Here is a 27,416-nt window from a genome sequence, read left to right on the forward strand (position 1 = left end):
TGTCACCTGCATGGGAAGTGTGTCTGCAACATTGAACAGGCTCAAAACATGATGAATGAATGAGAAAGATACATACATCCTAATCCAATCTTCAACTAAGCTCTAAGAAAAGCTGAAATAAATAGCAAACTATGGATACATAATTCCTTATTATTTATTCTCCTCTTACAAAAGACACTTGGACAAATAAATATAAAATGGCATATGTCATATTTAGAAATGGCCAAGGACATACCTTGGTACTCCTTACAGGAATACACTAATACAATCTTCAGAAGCACACTCTTCCTCCCCACCGCCCACCTCTTTTTTAAAAAAAAAAAAAAGTCAATTATTTCATTTTAATTATCCACAATTTAACAATGAATTATCAAAATAAGTAATCTAACACTACTCAGAGACAAAGACATTTAAATGAAAAGATTTAAAAAATGTAAGTGTGTACAAACACACACAATATGTTGCCCAGAAACTCCAACTAATGAATAATACAAGATTAATTCTGTAGGTGACATGTCACAACTCTCCAGAAGTGCGAATAAACACCAGAAAGCCCACAGCCAGGAGCCAGAGTATCACGTCAGCATGCAGTCAGAATCCTGTGACGGTCACAGGCCTCGGGGCTCAGTGATGGCATTTACAAGTCAGCCTCTTCACAGTAGAAGACGATGCTTCAGGATGGATGTGGATTACGTCCCCCTCCTGAGACACAGACATGTCACTGCTGAGGTCACAATTTGTGATGACTTAAGAATCCAATTAAGCTCCAGAGCGCATATCTCTCTGGAGTAGGAACTTGAATACAGACAGGATAAATAGGAGTTGGGTGGAACCTGCCTGCAACAATCTTTTATTTTCCTTTAAGGCTACAGAAAACCTGCGCATAAGCAAGGAAATCAATTCTCATAATAAAAACACCCTACAAAGAGCCAAGGTACCCAGTCAGGTCCACATGGAGAGTGTGCTGTATCACATTTTATTCTGAGGGCGCACTTTCTGAGTCCACGGGGTTAGGATCAATTCTTTCTGGAAATACTAGCTTCTCACAAACTGCTTCCTTAATTGGTAAATATTGTGATATTTCATTAGGTTCCGTGAAGAGGGAAGGTGGAACATGCTAGGAAAAACATAAAATCTTATTAGTATATTCTCAGTTGTGGCTCAGACAATTTCTGAAATTCTCTAGTATAAGCATTCACAAAGCATGCTAATTTCAAAACTGGGAAAATCACATCCATGTAAGAAGCATCATTATGTGTTCCCCTAAGTAACAGTATTTCCCATTACTGAATCATTCAACTGTGTTGTTGATCTTCAAGAGACCTGGTGTTACATGATTCACGGTGCTACTGTAAGTGCTGAGAGAATCCTACACATTTTGATCAAATCCCTCCCTAGTTCTGTTACTTGAGTAACTTGAAAGTCAAATCTTCAGTTAGAGCCCAGAGCATACTGTGTGAGTTACTGAGTAACTATTCTAACCCAAGCATACTCCATATTCAGACAGAATAAGTACTATGGCTAGAAAAATACTTATTTTGTAGAAAGGTACTAAGCCACTCAATTACAAAACCCAAGTACCCGGAAAAGGCTTCACACATTCCAGGGGAGCAAAAAATACAGGAAAAATTATGCCAGAATACAACAGACCCTGGTACAGAATGACCAGTTTTTGGAAGAAAAAAGAATGTGTAAAAACATATACATACAAATAACATTATAGAGTAAGTAGGATGTGTCTATGTGTTTAGAATGTACATGCACAACAATTATGGAAGAAAACAAGACCATGAATTTGAAGATTAAGGTACAGGACATGGGAGGCCTTGGAGGGGAAAGAGGAAACGTATGAACTATAGTATAATCTCAAAAAATGAAAAAATTAAATAAACATTCTAGAATGTCAAGGTGCTAAGTCAGAGGACCATCCACAGCACCAGCTGCAGCAATGGGACTCACGTCAGCCCTCTGCATCTCAGTTTCTCCCCAATCAGCAGTGGGACTCAGACAATGACAGCAAAGATCTCTAGGCGCCCTGGCGCTTGAGGCAAGCTCAGAAGAGATGCCCTCCAACAGACACTCCCTCCAGAGTGCAAGATAAGTTTGCTTTGGTAGGAGTAAAAGGACCTGGTTCCCACGGCTGGAACAGGGCACGTGACTCGTCTGTTTAACAATGTACACATTTTCACAGTCCTCCCTCGAGGAATGAACTCCCCGTTAACATTAATGACTTTCTGAGTCCATGAGGTGAAGGTGTAGCTAATGTCTCAGCAAAATGGTAAACGCTGGGATCTTCATCAAGAACTCTGAAAACATAAGTTCAAAAATATATAATTTCTCAACTATGTAAAATACAAGGATGACATATAATTTATATGAGGGGCTTCACAAATCTAAAGGAACAAAAGCAGCTATGCTGTGAGCCAACTTGTCAGAAAGATACAAGAAAGGAGATAAAGTGATTTAGGGAGTGGTGAGCGAAGGAGATCCTACCCAGCTACTTACAAAGGCAGACAGATTCCTGAGTTCAAGGTCAGCTTGGGACAGAAAGAATTTAGGTCCAGACCCCACCCAGCTAGTTTATCTCTGTGCTTAACCAAAGGAGACAGATCTCTGAACTCTTCTGTAATGTTAAAAAAAAGAAAACCGGGTATGCTGGCTGTCTCTTAAGAATCAAGGGTCCTGGGGTACAGATCCATAGGATAATCAAAAGGGAACCTAGGGTAATGACTGAATTGATATTATAAACTGGGCATTTGATCATCAAGAGATGAGCATCCAGAGATGGTTTTAGACCTGCAAGCAAAACCTGTCTAGAGCACAGCATAGGTTGTCAACTTGTACCTGCAATTTGACTTCCAGATGTTTGTTTCCCTGCTCTCAGACACTACTTCTCTAAGAACAAGCAGAGGATGGTCCTTGGCACACATGTTCTGATGCAAATTTATATGAATGGGTGATACCAGACTTAAAATGAATTATTAGAATTCAAAATCTAAACACTTAAAATTTAAGTATTTACCATTAAATTAGCAATTTTGCTCTCTCTGGATGTATATTCTCGTAACATGTAGGTCTTGTCAGCCTATATTAAAAAAAATCACAACATTTTTTTATTTATTTATTTTACAGAATCCTCTGTATAAAACAAACTAAAAACAAGCAAACAAACAAAAAACCCCGCCCTTCTGTACAGTTTTCCATCTTGTTTTGTTTTGTTTTGTTTTGTTTTGTTTTGTTTTGTTTTGTTTTGTTTTGTGAGACAGGGTAGCCTGGGTAGCCCTGGCTGTCCTGGAATTTACTCTGTAGACCAGGCTAGCCTCAAACTCAGCTTAAGACTTAAGGCTAGGTTAAAAGAAGGCATGGTGGTAAATGCCTTTAATCCCAGCACACTAGGAAGGCAGAGGCAGGCAGATTTCTGTGAGTTCTAGGCCAGCCTGGTCTGCACAGTAAGTGCTAAGATAGCCAGAGACATTAAAACAGGAAGGAAGGAAGGAAGGAAGGAAGGAAGGAAGGAAGGAAGGAAGGAAGGAAGGAAAGAAGGGGAGAGAGAAGAAAAACAAAAGAAAGGCAGACAGAAAGAAAAGTGCAATTTATTACAATTTGCTTTTTGGATAAATACAGTTTAAAAAAAACTAAAAAATTCTATTTCTTTAAGGTTGCAGTCATTTTTATATCAATAAGAAACAAGAAAAAAATTAATGTTCACCATAGTCAATAACAGAAAAGTATAAATAAGAAAAATAAGTTATCAATCATAGCAGTTCTGATAACACAGCCTTACTCATTTCAAAACCTCTACATCAGATCTTAAGTTCATACTACACTTTAAAAATTCAACCCTAAGACAATCAACTTTCCAAATTAGCTCAATTCTATTTCCTACCATCAATGTTGATGGGTGTCTATTTTTCTGCTACTACTATATGGATATAAAGAAATCAATCAAATTTATTAAGTTCCTCCATGTTATATAAACAGTACTGCTGTGAATGTTCAAGTATATACAACTCTGATCAACCACATGATATTTATAAATTACTGCATATTTTAGGAAAAAATTATTAAAAACAGAATTAAGTATAAACAGTATTTTTGAGACTTAGATTAGAGAAAAATGTAATACTTTGGTTTTGCTTATACAAAGGGAAAAGGCTAGCAGGTGTGGTAAGGAGTGCCTCTAACCTCAGCAAAGGAAGGTGGTTCTCCGAGACCAGCCTGATTGAAAGACTAAGTTCTAGAACAGCCAGGGCTACATAACAAAGAGGACAGGGAAGGGGAGGGGGGGAGAATAATCACAGCCACTGTGTTGTTTCAAGGAGACAACAAATGTCTAAATAAAGGATTTGGGGGGAAATGTCAATCTAACCCAATCCAACCAGGTTCAAATCCAATTCTGCCTCTTATGGGTACCTTAAGTGAGCTGTGCAATCTTTTCTGACTTAGTGACCATAGCAAGAGTTATTATGACTGTAGCTATTAATAGTTTTGGTATCTCCTCTAATTCTTCATCCTATGTAATCCCAATTCAGAAGAGTCAGAGTGCTTGCTCTAAAGCTACTGGGAAAATTCTTACAACTCAATTTAAATTCATTCCCTCTTTAACACTTAAGACAAAGACCTGCATGTTATCAGTTACTTTGAACAGAAGACAGAGTTTTCCACCCTTAGAATAACCACCAAGCAATCATGTAATACAAACTTCAGGAGCAGTTTAAGTGGAATTTCTTTTTGTGTTGTTTTTGTTTTTATAGAGACAAGGATTCTATGTATAGCCTTGTCTGTCCTAGAATTAGCTCTGTAAACCAGGCTGGCCTCAAACTCAGTAATCCACCTGTTTTCTGCCTCCCAAGTGCTGGGGTTAAAGGCATATGCTACCACCATCTGGCCCTTAAGAGGATGTCTAACCTCGGGACACTATACAGAAAGAAGCTAAGGGACAGTTTTCCTTACACACAAGTTAAATGTGTGTGTATGTATATATATATATATATATATATATATATATATATATATATATATATATATATATATATTTTTGGTCAAAGCATTCATACCAGGAAGTGGTTTTTTTTTATAAAACATTTTTTTTCTTTTTTTTTTTTTTTTTTTTTTTTCGGAGCTGGGGACCGAACCCAGGGCCTTGTGCCTGCTAGGCAAGCGCTCTACCACTGAGCTAAATCTCCAACCCCTATTATAAAACATTTTTGATTACCAGAACTTTAAAACAAAAGACACAGTGTTTGACAACAATGTGTAGTCAGTAAACTTGAAAACTCAAATTTATGGGTTAATAGATGATTACAGAATAAGAAACATCACTTAATCTCAAATCCTTAAGTGACTGAAACCTAACAGGCTCAGTATCAATTAGTACACTCATCACAAGAGCACCCATACCTCATGATAAAGCCTTGTGTCATTCATTCTGATGAGCACCCCATCAATTCTCAGGAAAAACCGCAATAGCAGAAAAAAGCTGGAAGGCATTACTCTCTGTGGGGAAGAGAACAGTACATTAAAATATTAATGACAATTACTTAATTTATTTTTTTACTAAAAGAGGGAAAAAAAGAGAAACACTGAAAATCTGCCCTAGTTCCAGCTGGCCTGGGAGCCTTCAGCAGGTTATTTATTTAAATGGTTTTAGTTTCCTACGATAAAGAAAAGGATGGTCTGTGAAGAAAGCAGGTACAAACTGGGCTCACAGCTTAGTGTATTTGGCTAAGTTCTCCACCATGAAAGATACAGTCTCTAAAAGAAAAGGTGGGTGCTATCACTCGAGGAACAACATTCGAGGGTGTCCTCTGGTCTCCACATGTACATGTAAACATATGCAGGCTCGCAGCTGTGTACTCTCACCCAAAAACACGGAATGGAACAGATACTTCTTTGGGCTGAGGAACTGGCTCAAGCTGTGGAGTGCTGAGCATTAGGGCTTAAGTTTGCTCCCTAGCACCCACATAACGTAAAAGTGGCATGGCAACATGTGCCTATAATCCTGCCCTGAGGAGGCAATGACGAGATCAGTAAAACCCAGGTTCAGTAGATTTGGAGACCGTTTCTCAAGTAGAAATGCAATAGAAGACACATGATACAGACCTCTGAACACTCATGACACACATACATACATAAACACACACACATACATACATGACTTAAAACATACCCAAGCATTATAAATTGTGGCAGGACCTTCCCCTAATGAATAAAGATTTCAAGGGACCAATCACTGGGTGAGGAGTAGGCGGGACTTCCAGGTCAGAGAGAGAGGAAGAGAAGAGGAAGGAAAAGGTGACTTGCTTTTGGACCGGAGAACTTGAAGGACAAGATGTAGCAAACAAGAGCCCCCTGTTCTCCCCACCAGTTTAGATGGGGGACCCGCCAGGATTCGAGCCACCGGAGGATTTAATTCAGAATGGCTTACAAATTAGGATGATGGTGGCTGCGCCCAGCAATTGTGTTACTTGATTCTAAACTGTGAGGTGTTTTCCTTCAGCAACTCAGCTGGGTTCCAGAGAGAAAGGTATAGCAGCAAAGCGTGGGTTTGCAAGAAATGTGCCCCAGCTAGCCCTGTGAATTTGGATGTGTGGGGCTGGCGTGGCAGCGACACATCATGAAAACAAAGCGAGTTGGGTGGAGAGACTTTGGAGCTCCAGGTCAGAGAGTCTTCTTGAGATGAGAACAAGCCAGTGTCTTGTCAGCGCTAGCGTAGGTGGCATTTTTATTATTTAATGCAACAGATGGCACCCAACATGGGGCCTGAACCCACAACCCTGAGATTAAGAGTCAATCAACTCAATAAATACAATGTTTTCTTTTTAAGAAAGCTACTGATGCCATGTTTTAATACTAGCAAAATTAAAGAACCAGTTCCTTCCTTGTTGCAACTTATATTCACTCACTTTACATAAAATAAGATCACACAGTATATGCTCCAGTTCAGTTCAACCAATTTGGCTCTTCTGCATGCTTGGCTATCAAATATCTCATCTGGCATTTATGTAGATTAAAATAACTCTATTAAAAAATTACATGACAATCTCATAAGTACAAATCTCACCCAAAAGCAAGGAAAGGCTTTTATTTAGAACTTATTCACCATTTTGCAAAGTTACATCACCATGATCAACACTGTGTGTTTAGTAGTTGTCAGGCTAATCGCTTAGCTGTCAGATTCAGTTATTCAGTTTGCAGATCTAAGTAGCTAACTGTTCCCTTATCCTCAGTACAGTCAAGTTATTCAATTACATATTAAAAATATAGCATATTAGTCTATGCCATCTTAACTTTTATAATTAAGGCATTATCTAAATGACTAGAAAAAAGCTGAGCCATAACATCTATGTGTTTTATTTAAAAGCCATAATGTCTATGAATTAGTAAATAAATACTTGATTAAAAAAAAAGAAGAAGAAACAATGAGCATAAGGTTGAATGATGACCTCAAAACAAGTTACTGACTGGCTACTCCAGCTTGCCACTTTAACTGCCATTCCAATGGTCTGAGATAGCCTGTCTCTCTGTATGATTTGATAATTCTATGGGACATTTCCAACAAAAACTACGTTTGCACAGACATCAAACTCTTTGTCCTGCAGAGATAAAGAGATGTTACTATTCAATATGCTTGGAATCTAGGAAAGCACTGGACAGAAGATGGACTACAATCGCTCTTGACTCCCCATAATGGAACTAACTCACCACTGACTGTATCAGTCATCACAGAAGTACCAGGACTCAGAATTTAGGAAAAACGCCTTTATTTTTTAAGCATCCTGAAAAGCTGAGGAAGATAGGGAGCCCCTTCGTTGTACTAAGAATGAAACTGATGAAGATGGATGGGTCACAGCACGACGTTAAATCCCAAGGTGATGGGGTCAAGCTTGTGGCTTACATAGGTTTGATCACATTCAAGGATTATTATTCTTGTGCTTCAACCAGTCTAATTCTTTATGTCTCACCATAACACAAAAAGCACAAACTTGTATTAATCATATATAATAGATTGATCATGCACTGCCTTCACAGAAGGCTGGAAAACCATGCCATTTTCTGGAACTTAAGATGTTGCATTATTTCATCAATCATTTCTTTAAAAAAAAAAAGAACAAAAAACCAAAACACTAAAAAATAAAAATGTGAACCCTTCAAGTGTAAACACCTTATCTTGGTAGAGAGAGAGAGAGAGAGAGAGAGAGAGAGAGAGAGAGAGAGAGAGAGAGAAAGAGAGAGAGAAAGAGAGAGAGAATGAAAACTATATAACATTTAGAATAAAAGAAGATTTTTAGATACTTGTACTAGACGAGTCATATATGCATATAGAATACAGCAATCTATTATGGCCATAAACACAGCAGTGCTACAATAAGCACTGCCTACCATGTGCAAGGTTCTCAGTCTGATCCCCAGCAGACACCTTTCCCACATGTCTACACACACACATGTGCTGATAAGAAAAGTAATTTAGAAAACAAGAAAAATCTCTGAAAAAATATTTAATAAGCTACTCTACTCACATAAAATTAGAACTCAATACCCAATAGGCAAACCCAAAACTGCCCAGATTTCACTGTGCACACAGCCCCTAATCTTTCTCCATACGTAATTGCTCTACAGGGGAATTCTGATTTTCTTACAAAAGTAAAGCTTTTCTAGATCTAGAACTTGAAATTTAAGGTGGGAAAGAAACTTTGCAAGTAAAAACAAAATGTTATATTATCATATAAATGGTTTCTGTAATTTCAGTACCATTTTTAGAATGTTTTATAATTACCTTAGAAACCAAGAAATAAGCCAGGCTTGGTGGCACACACCTTTAATCTTAGCACCTAAGAGGCAAAAGCAAGCGGATCTCTGAGAGTTTGAGGCTAGCCTGTCTCATAAAAACAAAAACATAACCAAAAAACTCAAACAAACAAAAAGGAAACCAAGGAATAAATATTACAACATAATCCAGTGGCTTTCCAAGCAGAGCTAGAACAGCAAGTAAGAATACGACATTACTATTATTCCAAATAATTCCAAGAACTTTTTAAAAGTAAAGCAATATAAAAAGGTAAAAAATCTTAGATGTGACTAAGAAGAAAACACTAATTGTACCAAATTCCTGCCAATTGGGAGGATATAAGACAGTCTTTCTGAAGCCTTATAAAACCAAAAGTAAGCTGTGCTAAGGGTTGTATTGAAAGCAATCAGAAAAGTGTGTTTTAAACCATGGAAAGCTCTAAGGCAGCAGTTTTCAACCTGTGGGTCATGACCCCATGGGAAGAGGGTCACACATCAGATATCCTATATATCAGATATTTACATTATGATTCTTAACAGTAGCAAAATCAGTTATAAAGTAGCAACAAAGTAACTTTATGGTTGGGGGGAGGGATCACCACAACATGAGGAACTGTATTAAAAGGTCATGGCATCAGGAAGGTTGAGAAGCGGTTCACTAAGGGAAAGAAGCTTTCAGAGGAAGTTGCCTAGTAAAGGTTGTAGAAATGACTGCCACAGGTCATTGGCAACGGGAGTCAACATTATAGCCTCAATCAATTTCCAGTGGATGACCTGCACCCAAGGTTAATAGATCGGAACACATCAACATGCAGCTGAAGTTTATGCACCTAAAACTCAGCTCAGGGACCACTTCCCTGAGCAAGTCCACCATTCTCACAAATTGCAAGTGTACTATGTTTTAAAAAAACAAAACCAAACCCTCCCACCCTCACTGGAGGAGCTGTGGTAGTGACAGCTACTGAGGGAGTGTGTAACACTCATGTCTGGTCTGGAGAGGAGGCTGCTGTTAGGCTGCGTGGTTAAATCCGGTGGACAGGGTTGGGGATTTAGCTCAGTGGTAGAGCGCTTGCCTAGCAAGCGCAAGGCCCTGGGTTCGGTCCCCAGCTCCAAAAAAAATAAAAAAAAAATAAAAAAAAAAATAAAAAATCTGGTGGACAGCCACATGCCCACGACACATGGGCAGAACTATCTGGGCTCAACGGTTTATGAGTAATAAAGAAGAAGACATAACGTTGGAGAGATGGATGAGAGCATTAGGAGGCTTAGAAGGAGACACTGGTGGATGGATATGACCAATATTTGTGTATAAATGTCTGTAACTTTCAAAGAATATAAAAGTCTTTTTAAATGAAAATGTTCTTTACTTTGCAATATTAAGACAAATATCTAATGTGCTTAAAGAATTATGATAAACTCCATATTCTGAACCCACCACAGGCTGACATAGCCAAACCCCATCACTCTGCCCCATTACCACTATCAAATTTGTCTTCCTGTCAAAGGCTAATCCTAGAGGATTTTGAGCAAGCACAAAGTTGAACTATATGACTGACTCTGGGTAAATTAATTACTCTGTCTGTTTCTCCATTCCTCCATTTCCAAAACCGGAGTAAGAAAGGGTAACATTCTCCTCAGAATTAACTGAGATACTGCAGACAAGTGCAGAGCACGAGCTCTGTCTCCACATACCTAAGTTTTAAGGCCTGCCTCATCCGCATCCTCAAAAATCCATCAGGGTTCTCCGTTTCCTTCCTCTATAAGCTACAAGCTCCTATGAGCGCCTATATGGCACACTAAAGTCCTCCCTACAGTAACACACACCTGTCAATGTCAGTCTCTCTTAGCCATTTCTCTTATTTTCTCCTGTGAATCCTTTCAGATATGGTTACAACCATACTTGTCTATCTCTACATCTTTTATTTACTCTAAGCATTTACCCTAACTGTTCTTGACAAGGCAAGTAGCAAGAGCCTAACCGCTAAAAGCGTAAGCAAATGTTTATCCCTCTGCAAAGCATGCCGCTCACCTTCATGCATTCCTCTCTGAACAGCCTTGTTCCTCAACTTCCCACTCACTGCTCCTGGACTTCCTGCTTACATACCCTCCGTCACAACCCGTAGCATTATCTTAGTTAGAACAGATCTGTTGTAGTACTAGGAAGAACCCAGTCTAGAAAGAGCCCTAGTCTAATAAAAATCCACCCCGGCACTCTTAAAACTGGAATCCTGTTGTGTAGACTCAGTTCAGAGCACTGGCTGTTCTTCCTGAGAACCTGGGTTAAATTCCCAGCAACCACATGGCAGTTTACAGAAACCTGTAACTCCAGTTCAGAGGATCTGACACCTTCTGACCTCCACAGGCACCAGGCACACATCTGCACAAATATACATGCAGACAAAAACAACAAACAAACAAACAAACAAACAAAAACCACAAAAAAAATCAGTAAACCTTAAAAAAAATTTTTTTTACATGAAAAGGGAGCTAGGAAGGCTATACAAAGGAAACTGATATTTTAGTTGGAACTTGCTGGCTGAAGCATAATTAAAATTTTGCTTCTAATTTTTCTGACAAGAATTAGACACACAAGTATAATCTAGTAGTAAACAATCAGGTATAACTGCTACAAGTCTATTCATCATTTCTTTTCTTTTCTTTTTTAGTTTGTCAAGACAAAGTTTCTCTGTGTAGTCCTGGCTGTCCTGGAAGTCACTCTGTAGAGCAGGCTGGCCTCAAACTCAGAGATCCACCTGACTCTCCCTCCCAAGTGTTGGGATTAAAGGAAAGTACCAGTACCACCTGGTTCTATCTATCATTTCTTATGAACATGTTTCACCAATAGCATATGAACAGAAGTAGCCTGTCCTCTACTGATAGAAAACAATACAAAAGAAAATGATAATTTATACTTGAATACTTGTATTTTTTGTTTTCCACTTTTATGCTAAAAATTGATCTGATAATTTAATGATACACTAAAATCCTAACACATGGGTCATTATTCTGGAGAGATGGCTCAACTGTTAGAGCACCTTCTGCTCCTGCAGAGAGCCCAGCACCCACATGGTGGTTCACAACCATCTCAAACTCCAGTTCCAGGGGATGCAACATCCTCTTCTGACCTCCAAGGGCATCAGGCATTCCTGTGGTGCATGAAAACTAAACATTCACAAACATAAAATAAAACCTAAAAATAAATAGATAAGGCATCCTTCAACATGCTACCGGCAGAGTCTACAAATATCATTTAAATGAGAATTAAGTCACAGTTTCCATTCAGTCAAGATAAATAAGCAAATAGCCTACAGAGTAGCTAGGCAAATGTATGTTAAAAGACTACATATCATTAGTTTTGAGAAATTTCATAACAGATATTCACAAAGTTGTGCTACAGACTTAGAACAAACCTTACATAACATCATGCTACCCACTGTGGTAAAATAGAGGATGATACGGAAAAACGGAGGTTAATGCTGTAAAATGAGGGATAATCCTGTAAAATGGGGGGTTGCGATAAAATCAAGATGATGAGGTAAATGGGGATGCTGTGGTAAAATGGAGGATGCTGTGGTAAAATAGGGATGCTGTGGAAAAATGGGGGATGCTGTGGTAAAATGGGGGATGATATTAATTTGAGCACTCACAATTTTCACACTCAGGCTGGAAACGCCATGATCATGTAATTCATCTTCAAACAGGAGAACTTCTTCAAAAAATTTAATCTGTTCTCTGGCTTTCAATTTTTCTGTATCTATATGATCTGTTGTAGGTACAACCTGAAATACACAATTTTAAATGAAAACTTTGAATGTAAATAGCTGGAATTGCAAGGAAGTTTTCAACATGTTTCTGCACAGCACCAGCATGCAGTTCTAAATCTGGATGTAATTAGCAGACACTGAATATTAGCCTCCTCTCTGAAGTCTCAAAACACTATAGATTACTGATATTCCGATCTGGTGTCAAAACCGAGTCTAAATACACCATCTCAGAAAAAAATTGAGCATTCTGTTGTGAAGGTGAGAAAATTAGCAACTGAAAATCCACATAGGTTAAAACAGTGTCCATAAAAGGTTAAATAAGTGTAGTCTCGTGGTACTTAAAAGTACTCGAATATACTCATTTGAATCTACAAAAATACTTTTTTTCCATTAAAATCACATGTGTCTTAGGAGCTGGGAAATAAAGTGCCTGCAGCAAAAGCATGACAACCCATGTTTATCCCCATGCCCCACATAAAAACGCCAGGCATGGTGGTTCCTGCATGTAAGCCCCTTATTGGTGAGACTGATTACACAACCATGTTAATATAATTAACCCTTCTCAACTATATGTACTCAGGAATTCTTATGCTGATAAATTTTAGAGCAAAGATATTAAGTCAGAGTGCATGAGCAACTATTCTAATGTGCTTTAAAAACACATGGACACCAAGCACATTTTATTAAAAAGATTCAATACAGCTAAAAGAAGTGGCCTTCCATGGCTACAGTCCTACAGAATCATTTATTTAAACAAGAAGAAAACAGCCATATATAGATACATCACCATGGGACAGGCACAGTATTAGGAATCTAATTTACTTCATTAATCATATTCTCACACCATCATCTTAGGGCCAGCTAATAAACACCAAGCTGGACATGAATCTAGTCAGGTTAAGGTTAGCACAACTTTGTGGTAAGCCTTTTCTTAGCCATACTACAGCCCAAAGAACAAAAGTTAAACAACCAAAAAGGAGGCAACAATAAAATACATACCCACATAAACACCAGCTACTTTCAGAACTAAAAAGCAAGGTTCAGAAAGCAAGGGACAGGCTCTCTGTTCTAATGTCACGTGTCCCAGCACTTTGACTCTCTAAGAAAATACATTGTACTAACATATACCCTCTATACACACAGAGCTTTTGAAGGATGTTTTAAAGATTTCTTTTATGTGCAGGCATGTTTTGCCTGCATGTGTGTAAATATACTGTGTGTGTGGTGCCCTTGGAGGCCAGAAGAGGACAAATAAGCATTAGGAACTGTGTAAGTTATAGATGGTTGTGAGCTGCCCATACATGCTAGATGCCATGCCTGGTCCTCTGTGAGAACAAGTGCTCTTAACCACTGATGCATCTCTCCAGTCACTGATGACCGTTATGAAGATTTCAGAATTTACAATCTCAACTGATATTATATGCACAAACTTTAAAAATAACAACAAAGGCTGGGTGGTAGTGGTGAACACTTTTAATCCCAGTACTTAGGAGGCAGAGGCAGTGGATCTTTGTGAATTTGAGACCAGTCGGGGATACAGGGTGAGATCCAGGACAGTCAGGGCTATACAGAGAAACTCTGTTTTGAAAAAACAAAACAAACAAACAAACAAAAAACAAAATCAAAAAATGCTGGAGAGATGGCTCAGTGGTTAAGAGCACTGGCTGCACTTCCAGAAGTTCTAAGTTCAATCCCAGCAACTACATGGTGGCTCACAACCATCAATAATGTGATCTGATGCCCTCTTCTGGCATGTAGGTAAAATGCAGATAGAGCACTCATATACATAAAATAAATTAATAACTCTTAAAAACATAAAAAGATAATAAAAACACCAAAAATCCTTCATAAATTCCTATGGAGGTCATCTACATATAAAAAATATTCAAAACCATAAATTAAGGGCAGTGTGTTTTCCCAAATCATCTACAAAATAAAGATACCAGTACCTATCCTGCAGGGTTATTTTGAGCACTAAAGAACCAAATTCTAATTATTTGCCCAAAAAACTTTTCTTTAACAAAAAAAAATGTGTACATATATATTTAGATTTATTTTATATGTATGAGTGTTTGGCCTACATGTATGTACATTCACCATATGCATCCCTGAGCCTACACATGTCAGAAGAGAACATGAGATCCCTGGGATGTAAAATTAGATGGTGTGAGCCAGCACATGGGTATGGAGACATGAACCTGGGTCCTCTACAAGATCAGTAAGTTCTCTTCTGCTGAGCTACTCTCCACTCTCACAGTCATTACATCTAAAACAAAAACAAACAAAGACATTTAAAAGACCCCACACGCATCAATTTTAGATAATAAAGCATCTTCTTTCACTCCTGGTATTTCAATGAACACAGTGACCTGGTATTTGAGAGCCTTTGTTGAGGTCTTTGCTGTGTGACAGAGAGTGCAGTAAATACTTTACACATGGGATCTGGTATTGTCCACTTATCAAAAGATCAAACTTTAGCTGCCAATAACTTTTACTTTAAAAAAAAATCTCATCTGCTGGGTGGTGGTGGCCCACGCCTTTAATCCTAGCACTCAGGAGGCAGAGACAGGTGGAGCCTGGTCTATGAGCAAGTTCCAGGACAGTCAGGATTTCACAGAGAAACCCTGTCTTGGGAAAAAAGTTTTTAATCTGAGTGTAATGTGTATGTGTGGGTTCTATGTGCCACAGCTGAGGCCAGAGGACAACTTGAAGGTGCTGGTTCTCTCCTGTCACCAAGCAAAGGTCACTGGCAGCATGTGCCTTACTCACTGAGCTATCTCACCAGTCCTAATAATTTTAAGGAAAATGGTTTAAACTAAAACAATCTTGTTCCTTATGCCTGACTGACACACAACCTAAGGCACATCTGTCTCACCTCAGTCTCACTAGAAGACCCTAAACCGTAGCTGATGTAGAGGGACCGATTCCACCCTCTCAGGGAAGCTCTTCTGGAGCGGAGCATATACAGACCCAACCCAACACTAACATAACACTTTAACAGGCAGTGATTAGAATTTGCCTGGGAACCATTCATGTAAAAACTCTGCTGTGGGTAGGCATTATTTACTCAACTACCAGCAACAGTCACCTGTCTTGATTAAATAACTCACCCAAAGAGCCAGGTGTGGTGGCACATGCCTTTGATCCCAGTCCCAAAGAGGCAGAAGCAGGCAAATCTCTGTGAGTTCAAGGCCAGCCTGGTCTAAAATAGAATAGACCACTCAAGGCTACATGAGACACTGTCTCAAAAACTAAAATACAAATAAATAAATAATGAATGAATGAATGAAAAGAGTAACTCATCTAAAGTCATACCAAATTTAAAATCAGTGCAAGCATATATAAGTTTTCTGTTCAACTGTTTGTTCATATATAAAAATAAAACTAAGCTACTAGCTAGCAGTTTCTATCTAAGTCACCTAATAATGCATTTCCAAGACAGATGCTTGGCGGTTATATTGTTACCAGCAAGTAAAGTGAGGCTTACCAACCTTACGTTAGAGAATACTGTTTAAAAACTGAAAGAAAGAAAGAAAGAAAGAAAGAAAGAGAGAGAGAGAGAGAGAGAGAGAGAGAGAGAAAGAAAGAAAGAAAGAAAGAAAGAAAGAAAGAAAGAAAGAAAGAAAGAAAGAAGACTGTTCCCAGGAAGGAATGTGCATGCTTCTAGTTCCAGACACTGAGGAGGTCAAGGCAAGAGGAGCACTGAGCCCAAAAGTTCAACACCAGCCTCGTAAAACTCCCTCTCAAAAAGAGAAAAAAAGGAAACTGGCTATATCTTGTAGTAGTCTTCTTTTCTACTAATTAATTAATCCATTCATAATATTAATGTATTAATGTAATATCAACTGATATAACATTAATTAGTTAATATTTACAACAATAATGATAATAAGCAAACCCCCTTATATTGGGGGTCTAAAACCTGCCATAAGCAAGTAGCGGGATGAGGGGAGTTGGGGAAGTAATGACCACAGCTAAGATGGAGTGCTGAAATTACCCAAGAACATTCATGACTCATAAAAGCAAAGGTGCAGATCTACCTTTAACTTAAGAGATTCTCCAAGCAACGTTCCTTTATAATCTGTTGTATAGGTCCAGTCATATGGTTTAATAACTTCTTTGGAGTGTTCACCCTCCGTCCTTAAAGACGCAAACAAAAAAGAAGATGAAATTTAGAATATATATCAGTGTTCACATGCACACCAAATTACACATTGTGCATGTGAAACAAAATACCCTACTAACACACAGTATAAAACATCCTACTAAAGGCATATACTGTCACCCACTAGCATCAATCTTTCTTACTGTTTTCTGAACATTTATTGTTATTTAGCTTGTCATGTGCTGGGTAATATTTCTGGGTCATCCTACACTTCCTGAGACATGATTCAAAGCTTATATTTCATTCTGTCCTTCAAAGCACATAGTATACATAGAATAGGCACAAAGTAAATATTGCTAATTTGACAAGCAAAAACCAACCAAAAAACGTTTTTCTTAGTTTTAATACCCCACAAATATTCAATGAAAGTTAAGAGAAATGTTTTTCTTTAAAAACAGACTTTGAAGTACAATGTACTGATTGGACTAAAAGACACCTACAAAGCTCAGCTCAAGTGTATTTTAACCTAATGAATATTTCAACTAGTGGTAAAATTAACCTTTATTTTATGGCTCAGAAAAAATGAGTTTTAGAATACTACAGTTGTAAAGTTTAATTGTAACAAAGCACATGTCCCTAATGAACACTGTTTTTGTGTTGAGCCTGTAACTGCCCAGATTCTCACCTACTTTCCTGCCACTCTTCAGCACAGGCTACTTTGAGCATGCCCTGGTAGTTGTTCACACATCTCAGGGCATCCGTAGCATTGAACTCTATTCCGAAGCCAGAACCATGCTGGATCCTTAGAACGTTGTCTCCAAACATCATTTCAGGGAGGGATGGCATATGCAGCTCGTCGGCTAACCTACACGGGATCAAAGGTCAGGGAGACTCCTTGATGTTCACCAGTCACTCTGTTTCCTTTTCATCCCAACCCAATTCTGACTTTCCAGAATGAGTTGAGAAGCCCATGACTTAACAACCATGAGGGTAAAGAATCTAGAAGATGCTCTTATCACCTGCTTGTTCATCATCAAATCTTTGCAGCACCGCACTCGGTTAGTGGTGAATGATGGGGGGGGGGGGGAACCAAAGTGAAGAACCGAATATCGATCACTGTTTTAAGATAATTAAAACCAATTCCAATTTCACTACTTGTAAAATATGATCCTCAAAACCATTCTGTGCGCTGAGAAGCCAGAGAATTCAAGAGTACATAACTGCTAGTGTAAAGCCAGGCCTTTATCTAACATGCTAGACCATATCCTTTCAACATGCCTCAGATGGGCAGCTTCATCAGAACATCTACAAAAAGGCAGAGTCACAACTCAGTAACACACCGCTGTGTTTTGATATTCTGAATGGTATTGTTATTGTTGTTTTGATACTTGAAAAGTTGTCAAGAAAAAAATGATTGTTGTTTATATTAGGACTCCTGGTTAAAAGAAAAAAGAAGTAGAAAAAGAAAAAAGCCAGCCTAACAACACAAGGCCTGCTTTGTCACACAGCACCAACAGGCTGGCACGAAGTTGCAAGTTGTCAACCTCTAAGTAGGGGATAAACTGTTCCTTTTGAAAACTGGGTTTGACAACTATGAACTACAACCAAAAATGGGACAATAAATGTAAGGATCTTGGTACATATATCTTGGTGGTAACCAATAGCTATCTAATTGGCTTTAAGGCCCATTCAACAAAAAGAAAATCATGCCCAGTACTTGAAACCTCACCAAGTACCTGGGGCTAGTGAGGTTATGGATCTTAGAGAACCTACAACTAAACCAGCATAATACATATAATACACACACATGCATGCACACCACCACCACAACCACAATAATTAAAGAGAGACCATGAATCTGAGAGCAAGTGGAGGGTTACATGGGAGGATTGGCCAAAGGGAAGAGAGAAAAGGACGCAATTATAGTTAATGTCAACAAATAAAAGATATGTTTTGTTTCATTTTTTTAAAGCCAGTTTATAGTACCATTGGTACCTGTGTTTGAACTGAGGGCCTGGCACCTGCTAGGCATATACCCTATCACCTAGCAGCAACCGTATTTTGTGTAAAGTTGGGTGGCAGTTACTCGATCACTTCTGGAAAACCAAGCTGTACACAATGCTGCCACGCATGTTTACAACCCTGGTTACAACCTGAACTTCCTAAAACCCAAGGCAATTATCCCTGGAAAACTTAAACTTGGTCAAATATGCTTATTCTGGGTTGAACTGACCAGTAATTACGGTGATTCTCTCCTTTCTGAAATCTGAGTGAACAGTCACAAGAAGCACAGTTCAAGAGACACCGCGTGAAACTGAAGTCATGAGGCAGACAGGAAGCCTGAAGCTGCTAAGTAGCAGAGAAAGAGGGGCAGTGAAGGGGGCAAGGCAAAGACAGAAGGAGGAGCTCTGGAAGGAAAGCTGTCCAAATTCTCGTAGACAGTAGAGTGTGTGTGCCTCCCACTGTTTTAGAACTGATCTCATATTATTCTACCTAAAAAATGTCTCCTGCCCAACCACCCTGCTTTATTTCTGCTTTGAGGAGAGGGGTCTTTTGTTTGTTTTGTGGTGGTTGTTTTTTGAGACAAGGTTTCTCTGTGTTGCTGTACTGACACTCCACCCCAATAGACCAAGCTGGCCTTGAACTCACAAAGATCTGCCTGCCTCTGCCTCCCAGGTGCCACTGCTGCCCAGCTACCTTGCTTTGTTTTTTATTTATCACTTACCAATAGCTGGCATTAGAAAATGTGCACAGTAGATGTGCACATATAAGAAACATTTATATTCTTACCACTTCAAAAGACAACAGGTCTCACTTAGATGTGGTGGTGTAAACCTTTAGTTCTAGCACTCAAGAGGTAAAAGCTGATCTGTTAATGAAGCCAACCTGTTCTCCATAGCAAGTTCTAGACCACCCAGACCTACATAGCGAGACCCTTTCTCAAAACAAGAACAAAAAAGCAAGCAACAACAAAAATATTCTGAATCCGCCCACCTTTAATCCCAGCACTCAAGAGGTAGGGCAGGCGGATCTCTGACTTTGAGGCCAGCCTGGTCTACACAGTAAGTTCTGGGTCAACCAGGACTACACAGTGAGATCTTGTCTAAAAACAAAAAACAAACAAAACCTGCAGGTCTCTGTATCTCAGGACTTGAAAGTATAGCTAACACAAAGGTTTCAAACAAGTACATTTTCCAGACACCTTATGAACCAAATCTTACTGATTTGAGAAGCTTATAAAAATGTTCTGTAGACTTCTTTGCATTTTTTAAAGAAATATGGAATTGTTCATTGATCACTATTTTACACCAGACTTTACAATGACATATGCAATGTACAACTGGGTACATTGCTCATTATGTAATTAATTCTCCTGGCTCCTGTTGAACCTGTAATACAAAAGATTGAGCACACATATAAGAAATGCTTCTGAAAGGCTTCCCTGAGTCCATACCTTTTTTTTTTTTTTTTTTTGGTTCTTTTTTTCGGAGTTGGGGACCGAACCCAGGGCCTTGCGCTTCCTAGGCAAGCGCTCTAACCACTGAGCTAAATCCCCAACCCTGAGTCCATACCTTCTAACCATTCCATGCGGACTCCAGGAGCCAAGCCTTAGCCATCCACTTACTATTTTATGAACTATATTACTATTTTATGAACTATATGAACTTCTTGTCACTGTAACATAGAAACTTTGTTGTATGAAGATCCCCATCTTCATAAAGATGGTGGTAGTGGCAGTGTACACCTTTAGTCCCAGCACTCAGGAGGCAGAGGCAGGCAGATCTCTGTAAATTCGAGGCCAGCCTGGTTTATAAAGCAAGTTCCAGGTCAGCTAGGGCTACACTGAAAAATAAGAAATCGGAAGGAAAGAATGAGAGAGGAAGCAGGCTAACTGGCTGGTCTTACAGTCAAGGCTCTTAAAGTATATCTTTAACTAAGTGTCTGAGTTGTTAATTAAAATATACCAGGATCTGTCCAGTGTCTCCATCTGGGTTGGCAAAGGTAAGTCTTTCCTTTTGGGAATCCTGCAGATAAATTGCTACATTTACGTAAATACAGATAAAGCTGCTTTAAAATTATCTAATTTAAATTGCTGACTTTCTTTGTCCTTAAGCAGAAAATACGAATCGTATTTTGCCGTTTCTTGGCAGTGATCTTCACATGTAAGAACATATGGGCTGTGCCGAGTTAAACAGAGTGTGTAGACCTTCAGTTGCTCCAGGATGAAGGTTCTACCCCTGAGTTATTCATATCCTTTCTCAATTGGTTTCTAATCTACTACCAGCTAGAAAAACAAACAAATACACTTCTTAACACTGTATAATAGGGGGTTGGGGATTTAGCTCAGTGGTAGAGCACTTGCCTAGCAAGCACAAGGCCCTGGGTTCGGTCCCCAGCTCCAAAAAAAAGAAAAGAAAAAAAAAAAAAAAACCAACAACAACAACAAAAACCCACCACTGTATAATATTTAAAAATGATAAAAATAACAATTCAATTGTTAGGACAAAGAACACACAATGAACTTTTTCCTTTTAACTCTTGTGCTATTATAATCATAAAGTGCAATAATTTAAATTTGCTGAGTAAAATTCTAAGTGATACTAAATAAAGCACAAAAATCTGTAAGTGCTCTAGGACAGCACACAAGGCTTTCTTTTCCTTTTTCCTTGTTAAAACTTCTAGACTCTTGAACAACTAAATAGTTACAATTACTAGGTAGAGTAAAATAATACCAAAAAGGATATATTCTTGAAAGGAGTGATGGTACATGCCTTTCATCTCAGTTCTGTGAGTTCAAGGCCAGCCTGGTCTACACATTAAGACCCTGTCTCAAAAACAGAAAAAATTCTTATAAGAAAATAGAAGGGGACTAGGTGGGAACAAGGAGATTACCAGGAATCAGAGGGGGACGAGAGCTCTGTAAGGGGTGTGTGTGTGTGTGTGTGTGTGTGTGTGTGTGTGTGTGTGTGTGTGTGTGTGTTTGAAATACATATGTACACAGAAAAATGTCATCATGAAACCTATTACATAACAATATATGTTAAAGGTAAAATAAAACTTTTAAAGGTTATAGTTTTACATAAAGGCAAGAAAAGATATAGTAGTTATAATCCTTCCAATTGTTTTAAATTTATTTCCTATTAGACACAAACTGGTCTTCATGCATATATTAAAATCAATAATAAAAAATCTGTATGATCAAATAAAAGAAGTTAGGTTTAAGAGTGAAGAAATACAAGTCTTTATGGGAAACATCTCTTCCATTTCTGGGCCATCAAAGGCCCATAACAGTTTAGAAATAAGAGTTTAGCTATCACCTAGGAGATGACTGGATGCGGTACACTCCCGTGTTCTGTTGAACTTCGTACTCTTACACGACCATATCAACAATAGCACTGAGGAAAAGATAGCGAAGAGCCTGTCTCACGGAAGGAAGGAAGCCAGCTCTTCTGGCAGAAATTTCGGCTTCATAAGAGATTTCAAAGCTAGTGATGAAAAGAAGCAAGCCCAGCAAAGGAGGAGAGCAGAAACTAACACTTGCTGACAGGGCTCTCCTTCCACCCTGCAGCGGCCACAATGCTGGCTCACTAGACTCTCTGGGACACCTACATTCCTCCCTGGGGCCAAAATCACACTTGCTAACTAGACTCTCTAGGACAACTACATTCTCCTTGGGGCTACAATCAAGCAAACATTCAAATTGAATCAGATTTATACTTTTTGACTCAAATTATAAACTGTAAGATATCTATACAAAACAACTCCAAATACAGGGAGGTTGGACTATACAAACTAATACTTATAACTTCTGTTATGATGGTGAAAAGGGAATACTCTGAGTGCCCAGTTAAAAATAAATGGTTATGTTTTTGTTTTTTCTCTGTGTAGCCCTGGCTCTCCTCCAACTCAGAGATCATCCATCTGCCTCTACCTCCTGGGTGCTGGGATTAAAGGTGTGAGCCACTACAGCCCAGACAAGGGGAAAACAAATAAATGGTTAAACAGCCAGGCATGGTGACACAAGCCTTTAATTCCACCACTCAACACAAGGCGGAGGCAGGCAGGCCAAATTCAAGGGCAGCCTACCTACATAGAATGAGATCCAGGGCAGCAGAACTATGTAGAAAGACTGTCTCAATTACCAGTAAATAAGCCAGATATGGTAGCTCATACCTATAGTCCCAGGTCCCAGTACTCAGGAGGCAGAGGCAAGAGGATCTCTGAGAGTTGATGTGGCAGCCTGATCTACATAGTTCCAGGACAGCCAGGGCTATGTAGAGATTTTGTCTCAAACAAACAAATAAAAAAAATAATAAATGGCTATACAAATCTGTAACCATATGATGGAATACTATAAAATCATTAAATTATTTAGAGAAAAGATGGGAAAATATTCAAGATGTCATTAAGACTTTTAAAAACTGGGTCCATGGGGTTGGGGATTTAGCTCAGTGGTAGAGCGCTTGCCTAGGAAGCGCAAGGCCCTGGGTTCGGTCCCCAGCTCCAAAAAAAAAAAAAAAAAAAACTGGGTCCATACTCCATTTTGTCTATTGGTAACTGAGGTTTCTACGCTGCATATGTTTCATATTTTTACGATGGTTGATAACAGTAAAATGGCACATTTTCACCATAAATTTAAGTAAAATTTGTTCTTAACTTTTAACGAATGGAAAATATTAAATGCCTAAAAAATTAAATACAATGAAAGATTAATATCCACAAGATGTGTCTGTAAAATACAGGTTTTAACTATTTTCCTGATTCGACCAAATATGAAATAATAAAGGCAGCTCCATGGGTTTTCCCAGTTTATCTGGAAAAACTTGCACAGTTACATAAGAGTCTCCGTTATTAAGGTAGGCTGCTTCAAATGCTGCCTTTCAACTCTATCACTGGTAATGTCTACTTGTTAAAGGCAAAGCATGACATTAGAAATGAGGTGTTTGGGCCCTGTTTAACATTCAGGGGACCCAGCCCCCCAACTAGGCCCACATGCAATGCAGGAAAATGCATACACAAACTAGTCTGAATTTATAACATTTGAAACAACTTATGTTTTTAAAAAATTCTTTTACATATGTAAATTTAAAAAAATGTCCTGTAGAGCCTCCCTTTTTCTTTCTATCCATCAATTGGCCACCAAACGTAAGCACTTAAATCTCAGCTTCTATCCTCTTTCCTGCTTACTGGCCTCCTTTCCAGCATCCCAGTCTGAACTCATCTTCTACACTTCCAAGAAACCTTTCAGACTCAACCATAATGCACGTGGAGTAAAACTACATACAGCAGGTGGCTATTATATAAAATCCAAACTTCTTAGCAAGACAGAGAACTCTTCAATGACGCGAGAGGCAACACTCTGTCAGGATGCCCCCCAAACTTTATCAAGATACAGTTTAGGCACCCCCAAACACCTCAGAGCTCACTCTGAGTGTCGGCTTTACACGCCATCCAGTCTCCAGACTTAATCAAGATTCTGCCCAGATGCACTGATCTCCATCCATCCATCCATCCATCCATCCATCCATCCATCCATCCATCCATCCATTTGTTTACGTCCTCATCCTAAACAGCCACACAATAATTTAACAGTCTCTCACGAAACTATGAATTCCTTGGGACTTTTATCTTTCATCTTCCCTATCTCAAGTGCTTATCACAGCACCTAATTTGCTAAAAGGAAAAAAGAAAGAAAAAAAAGAAAACCTAAAATCGCTCCGGCTATGTATCTTCATCCTAAACAGTCACACAGTCATTTAACGGTCTCACGAACTATGAGTCTGTGGTACTCAATGGATCATGTTCAGAACCTTAAGAGCCCACCACGGAACCAGACAAGCTAAAAGCAAAACATAAATATCATCTCTGTCATTGCCCGCAAAGAAACAGGTCATCCGCCCCCAGAAAGGTGGCGCAGGCTAAGGTAGGGAAAAAAGGAGAGGCGAAGGGTGAAGTCCACCAAACAGCCGCGCTCAGTTCAACCCTGCGGAACGACAGTTCCAGCAAGCGGAGGTCGCGAGCAGGGGACAGGACCATTTACTGAAGTTGTCAATCAACGGTCAGTCAGAGGGACCGAGCCTGAGGCCCTGAGAACCGCGCGAAGCTGCACCGAACCTGTCCGACCCCTACCCCCGACAATGATCCGAACCGGCCCGTCCTGGCCCGTCCCGGTCCAGCCCCGCCCCACAGCCTCACTTTTCCACATCCGCAGACTTCATGATGTGGGTCTTGGACGCGGTAAGCTTCCAAGGCCCGAAGGAGAAGTCCTGGTGGCTGCTCTGAAAGCCGTGGATCATCATGGCAGAAGCGGAGCCGCAGGGCTACTCTGAGCAAGCGCCTGCGGCAGCGGTCACAGTATGGCCCTCCCTGCAGCGCGGCTCCTGGGCGCGTCCGTTACCATCTCGGCCCCGCCCCCTGCCGCCGCGCCGATGGGCCCGCCCTTCCGCCGTCTCTTCCGCCCCTCCTAGTTTTACTTCCGGGACCAGCCACTAGCTCAGGATGACTCACGTCTTACGTGAAGACGCTAAGGGGCGGGACTTAAGCGCCTCGGTGTCGCTATGGTGGGCTGTCCTGAATTCTTCGGGTGACGTCACCCCAGAGTGGGTGTGGGAATTCGTCTTTCTGGATCCAGAGCCCGGTGCCTTACCTACTCCTTACAGACGTCGCCGAGCGATGTCATCACCTCTTGTGCTTAGGAGTCGCGGCGAAGAGGGCATACCCAAACGTCCCTAGTGTTTAGGAGGCCCAAAACCGACAGCGGCCTTTGAGTCAATGACTGATAGTGGCTCCGCCTTGCATCTCAGTGGAAAAGCAGCACATTACCGTGCAAGCCGCTGTGTTCGATTTTTAGTACTGCAAAAGGAACGGCAAAATATCCTTATGATATTTTAAGACTTTTCTACCTGCACACCGGCGTAGTGGAAACACCGCTGAAAGCCTGGTGCTCCCTCCGTGGTTGCAGTACAACCGTGCGCACCTTTGGGCTTATTTTAGGCTTCGGCTGCCTCAAAATGAGATGGTTTAATGTTAGAGCATCTCAAAACTGTTCATCTTAATTCCAGCAACCCCTCTTACTCCACAAATCATTCTCTCAGTGTTTGTTTCATCCACTCTGGAGCCGCTAAGCAGCTTCGCTCCGTGATTTCTGATTCAGTTCCTGCCTTGACTTCCTGAAGGTGTTAAGCCAAATAAACCTTTTCCTCCTCTGGTATTTTCTGTTTGTGTTTCTGTCCCAGAAACCCATCATCAATTTCCCCTGCCCACGGTCTCTGGATTAATTCATTCCGTTGGCCTCCTGTCCTTGCCTCCTATACAGTTACTCTATTTACATTGCTTATGCAAAGTAGGGCATCTCATCCTGAATGGTGGAGGATTGTCTCCCATCACTGGCCTACAGAGGTTGGCCACTGAAGCACTTCCCAAGGAGGCTGGGACCCTCTCACTAATGTTACATTGTGAACCTCACATTATCTAGATCTTCTAGAACACCTAATAAGGAGGTGAATGAGCAAATTACATGTAATGAATTTCATCCCCATTTCTTTCTGAAAGAGTTGCATACAGCCAGCCTAGGCTCCTCCTCCTCCTCCTCCTCCTCCTCCTCCTCCTCCTCCTCCTCCTCCTCCTCCTCCTCCTCCTCCTCCTCCTCTTCCTCTCCAAGTGCTGGGAGTGTGTGTGTGTGTGTGTGTGTGTGTGTGTGTGTGTGTGTGTGACCAAGCCCAGCTCCATCCAACATTTTTACTACACGATGTCTTCCTTTGGATTTTTCTGCATGAGGGCAAGAAAAATGTATAGAATCTCTGTAATTTTGGAGAACAGCCTAGTCTACATAGCAAATTCCAGGACTATGTATTCACTATTTCAATAAACAAACAAATGTGTCTCTAGTTCTTTCAGCATAGGTCATGGCTGAGTTTAGTTTCAATCATCCTACCTGACAACAACAACAACAAGAAGTCTGCTATTCGGGCTGGAGAGATGGCTCAGTGGATAAGAGCACTGACTGCTCTTCCAGAGGTCCTGAGTTCAAATCCCAGCGACCACATGATGGCTTACAACCATCTGTAATGGGATCTGGTGTGTCTGAAGAAAGCTACAGTGTACTCGTATACATAAAATAAACAAATCTTTAAAAAAAAAAAAGAAGTCTGCTATTCACACTCACTATCATACTGAATGGAGAGTCTCTCCTAACTACAACATATCAATCCATGTTCAATTGACTCTAAAGTTACATTCCTCCATCTTTGAACCTACAGTTTTATATTTTATTTCCATACTTGTTTTTCTGGAATTTTACCAGTGAAAAATTAGCAAAATGATGTGGTTCTTTTGCAGTTAACAAGTTACCTACTTATATTTGGGAATGAACAGCATTTACAAGCAATGGAAAATGCTACCCTGAGGTGCTAACAAATCTTAATTGTCAGCTTGCTGGGACTGAGATGCCTAAGAGATAAGTAAAACACACTTCTGGGTGTTTGTGTTCGTGTACATGTGCCTGCGTTTCCAGAGGCAATTTATTATGGAAAAAAGACCCACCCTGAACAAGGGCAGCACTATTCAATGAGCTGTTGGTCTGCATGGAATTCGAAAAGGTAGGAGAAAGCAGACCATTAGCACAGGTATTCCATCTCCCTGCTTTCTTTCTGCCTTGAAGCAAATAACTTCTTGCACTAGGTCTACAAGGAATACAGCTGTGTGTGGTCTGAAACTGTGAGCCAAGATAATTCTCTCCTCTTTTAAATTGTTTCTCTTGG

General features: G+C 39.8%; 1 protein-coding gene across 1 annotated transcript; it reads right to left on the reverse strand.

Annotated features, from left to right (window-relative positions):
* Positions 1-136: 136 nt before the first annotated feature.
* Tiprl (TOR signaling pathway regulator) lies at positions 137-25,001 on the reverse strand. The gene is given in 7 exon segments (NM_001109667.1): positions 137-1,117; positions 3,023-3,085; positions 5,401-5,496; positions 12,435-12,566; positions 16,592-16,691; positions 17,342-17,521; positions 24,853-25,001. Coding segments are annotated over 7 exon segments (816 nt in total). The 5' UTR covers positions 24,957-25,001; the 3' UTR covers positions 137-976.
* Positions 25,002-27,416: the final 2,415 nt, after the last annotated feature.

This window comes from Rattus norvegicus, chromosome 13, assembly GCF_021556685.1.
Source record: "Rattus norvegicus strain SHRSP/BbbUtx chromosome 13, alternate assembly SHRSP_T2T, whole genome shotgun sequence".
NCBI classification, from domain to species: domain Eukaryota; kingdom Metazoa; phylum Chordata; class Mammalia; order Rodentia; family Muridae; genus Rattus; species Rattus norvegicus.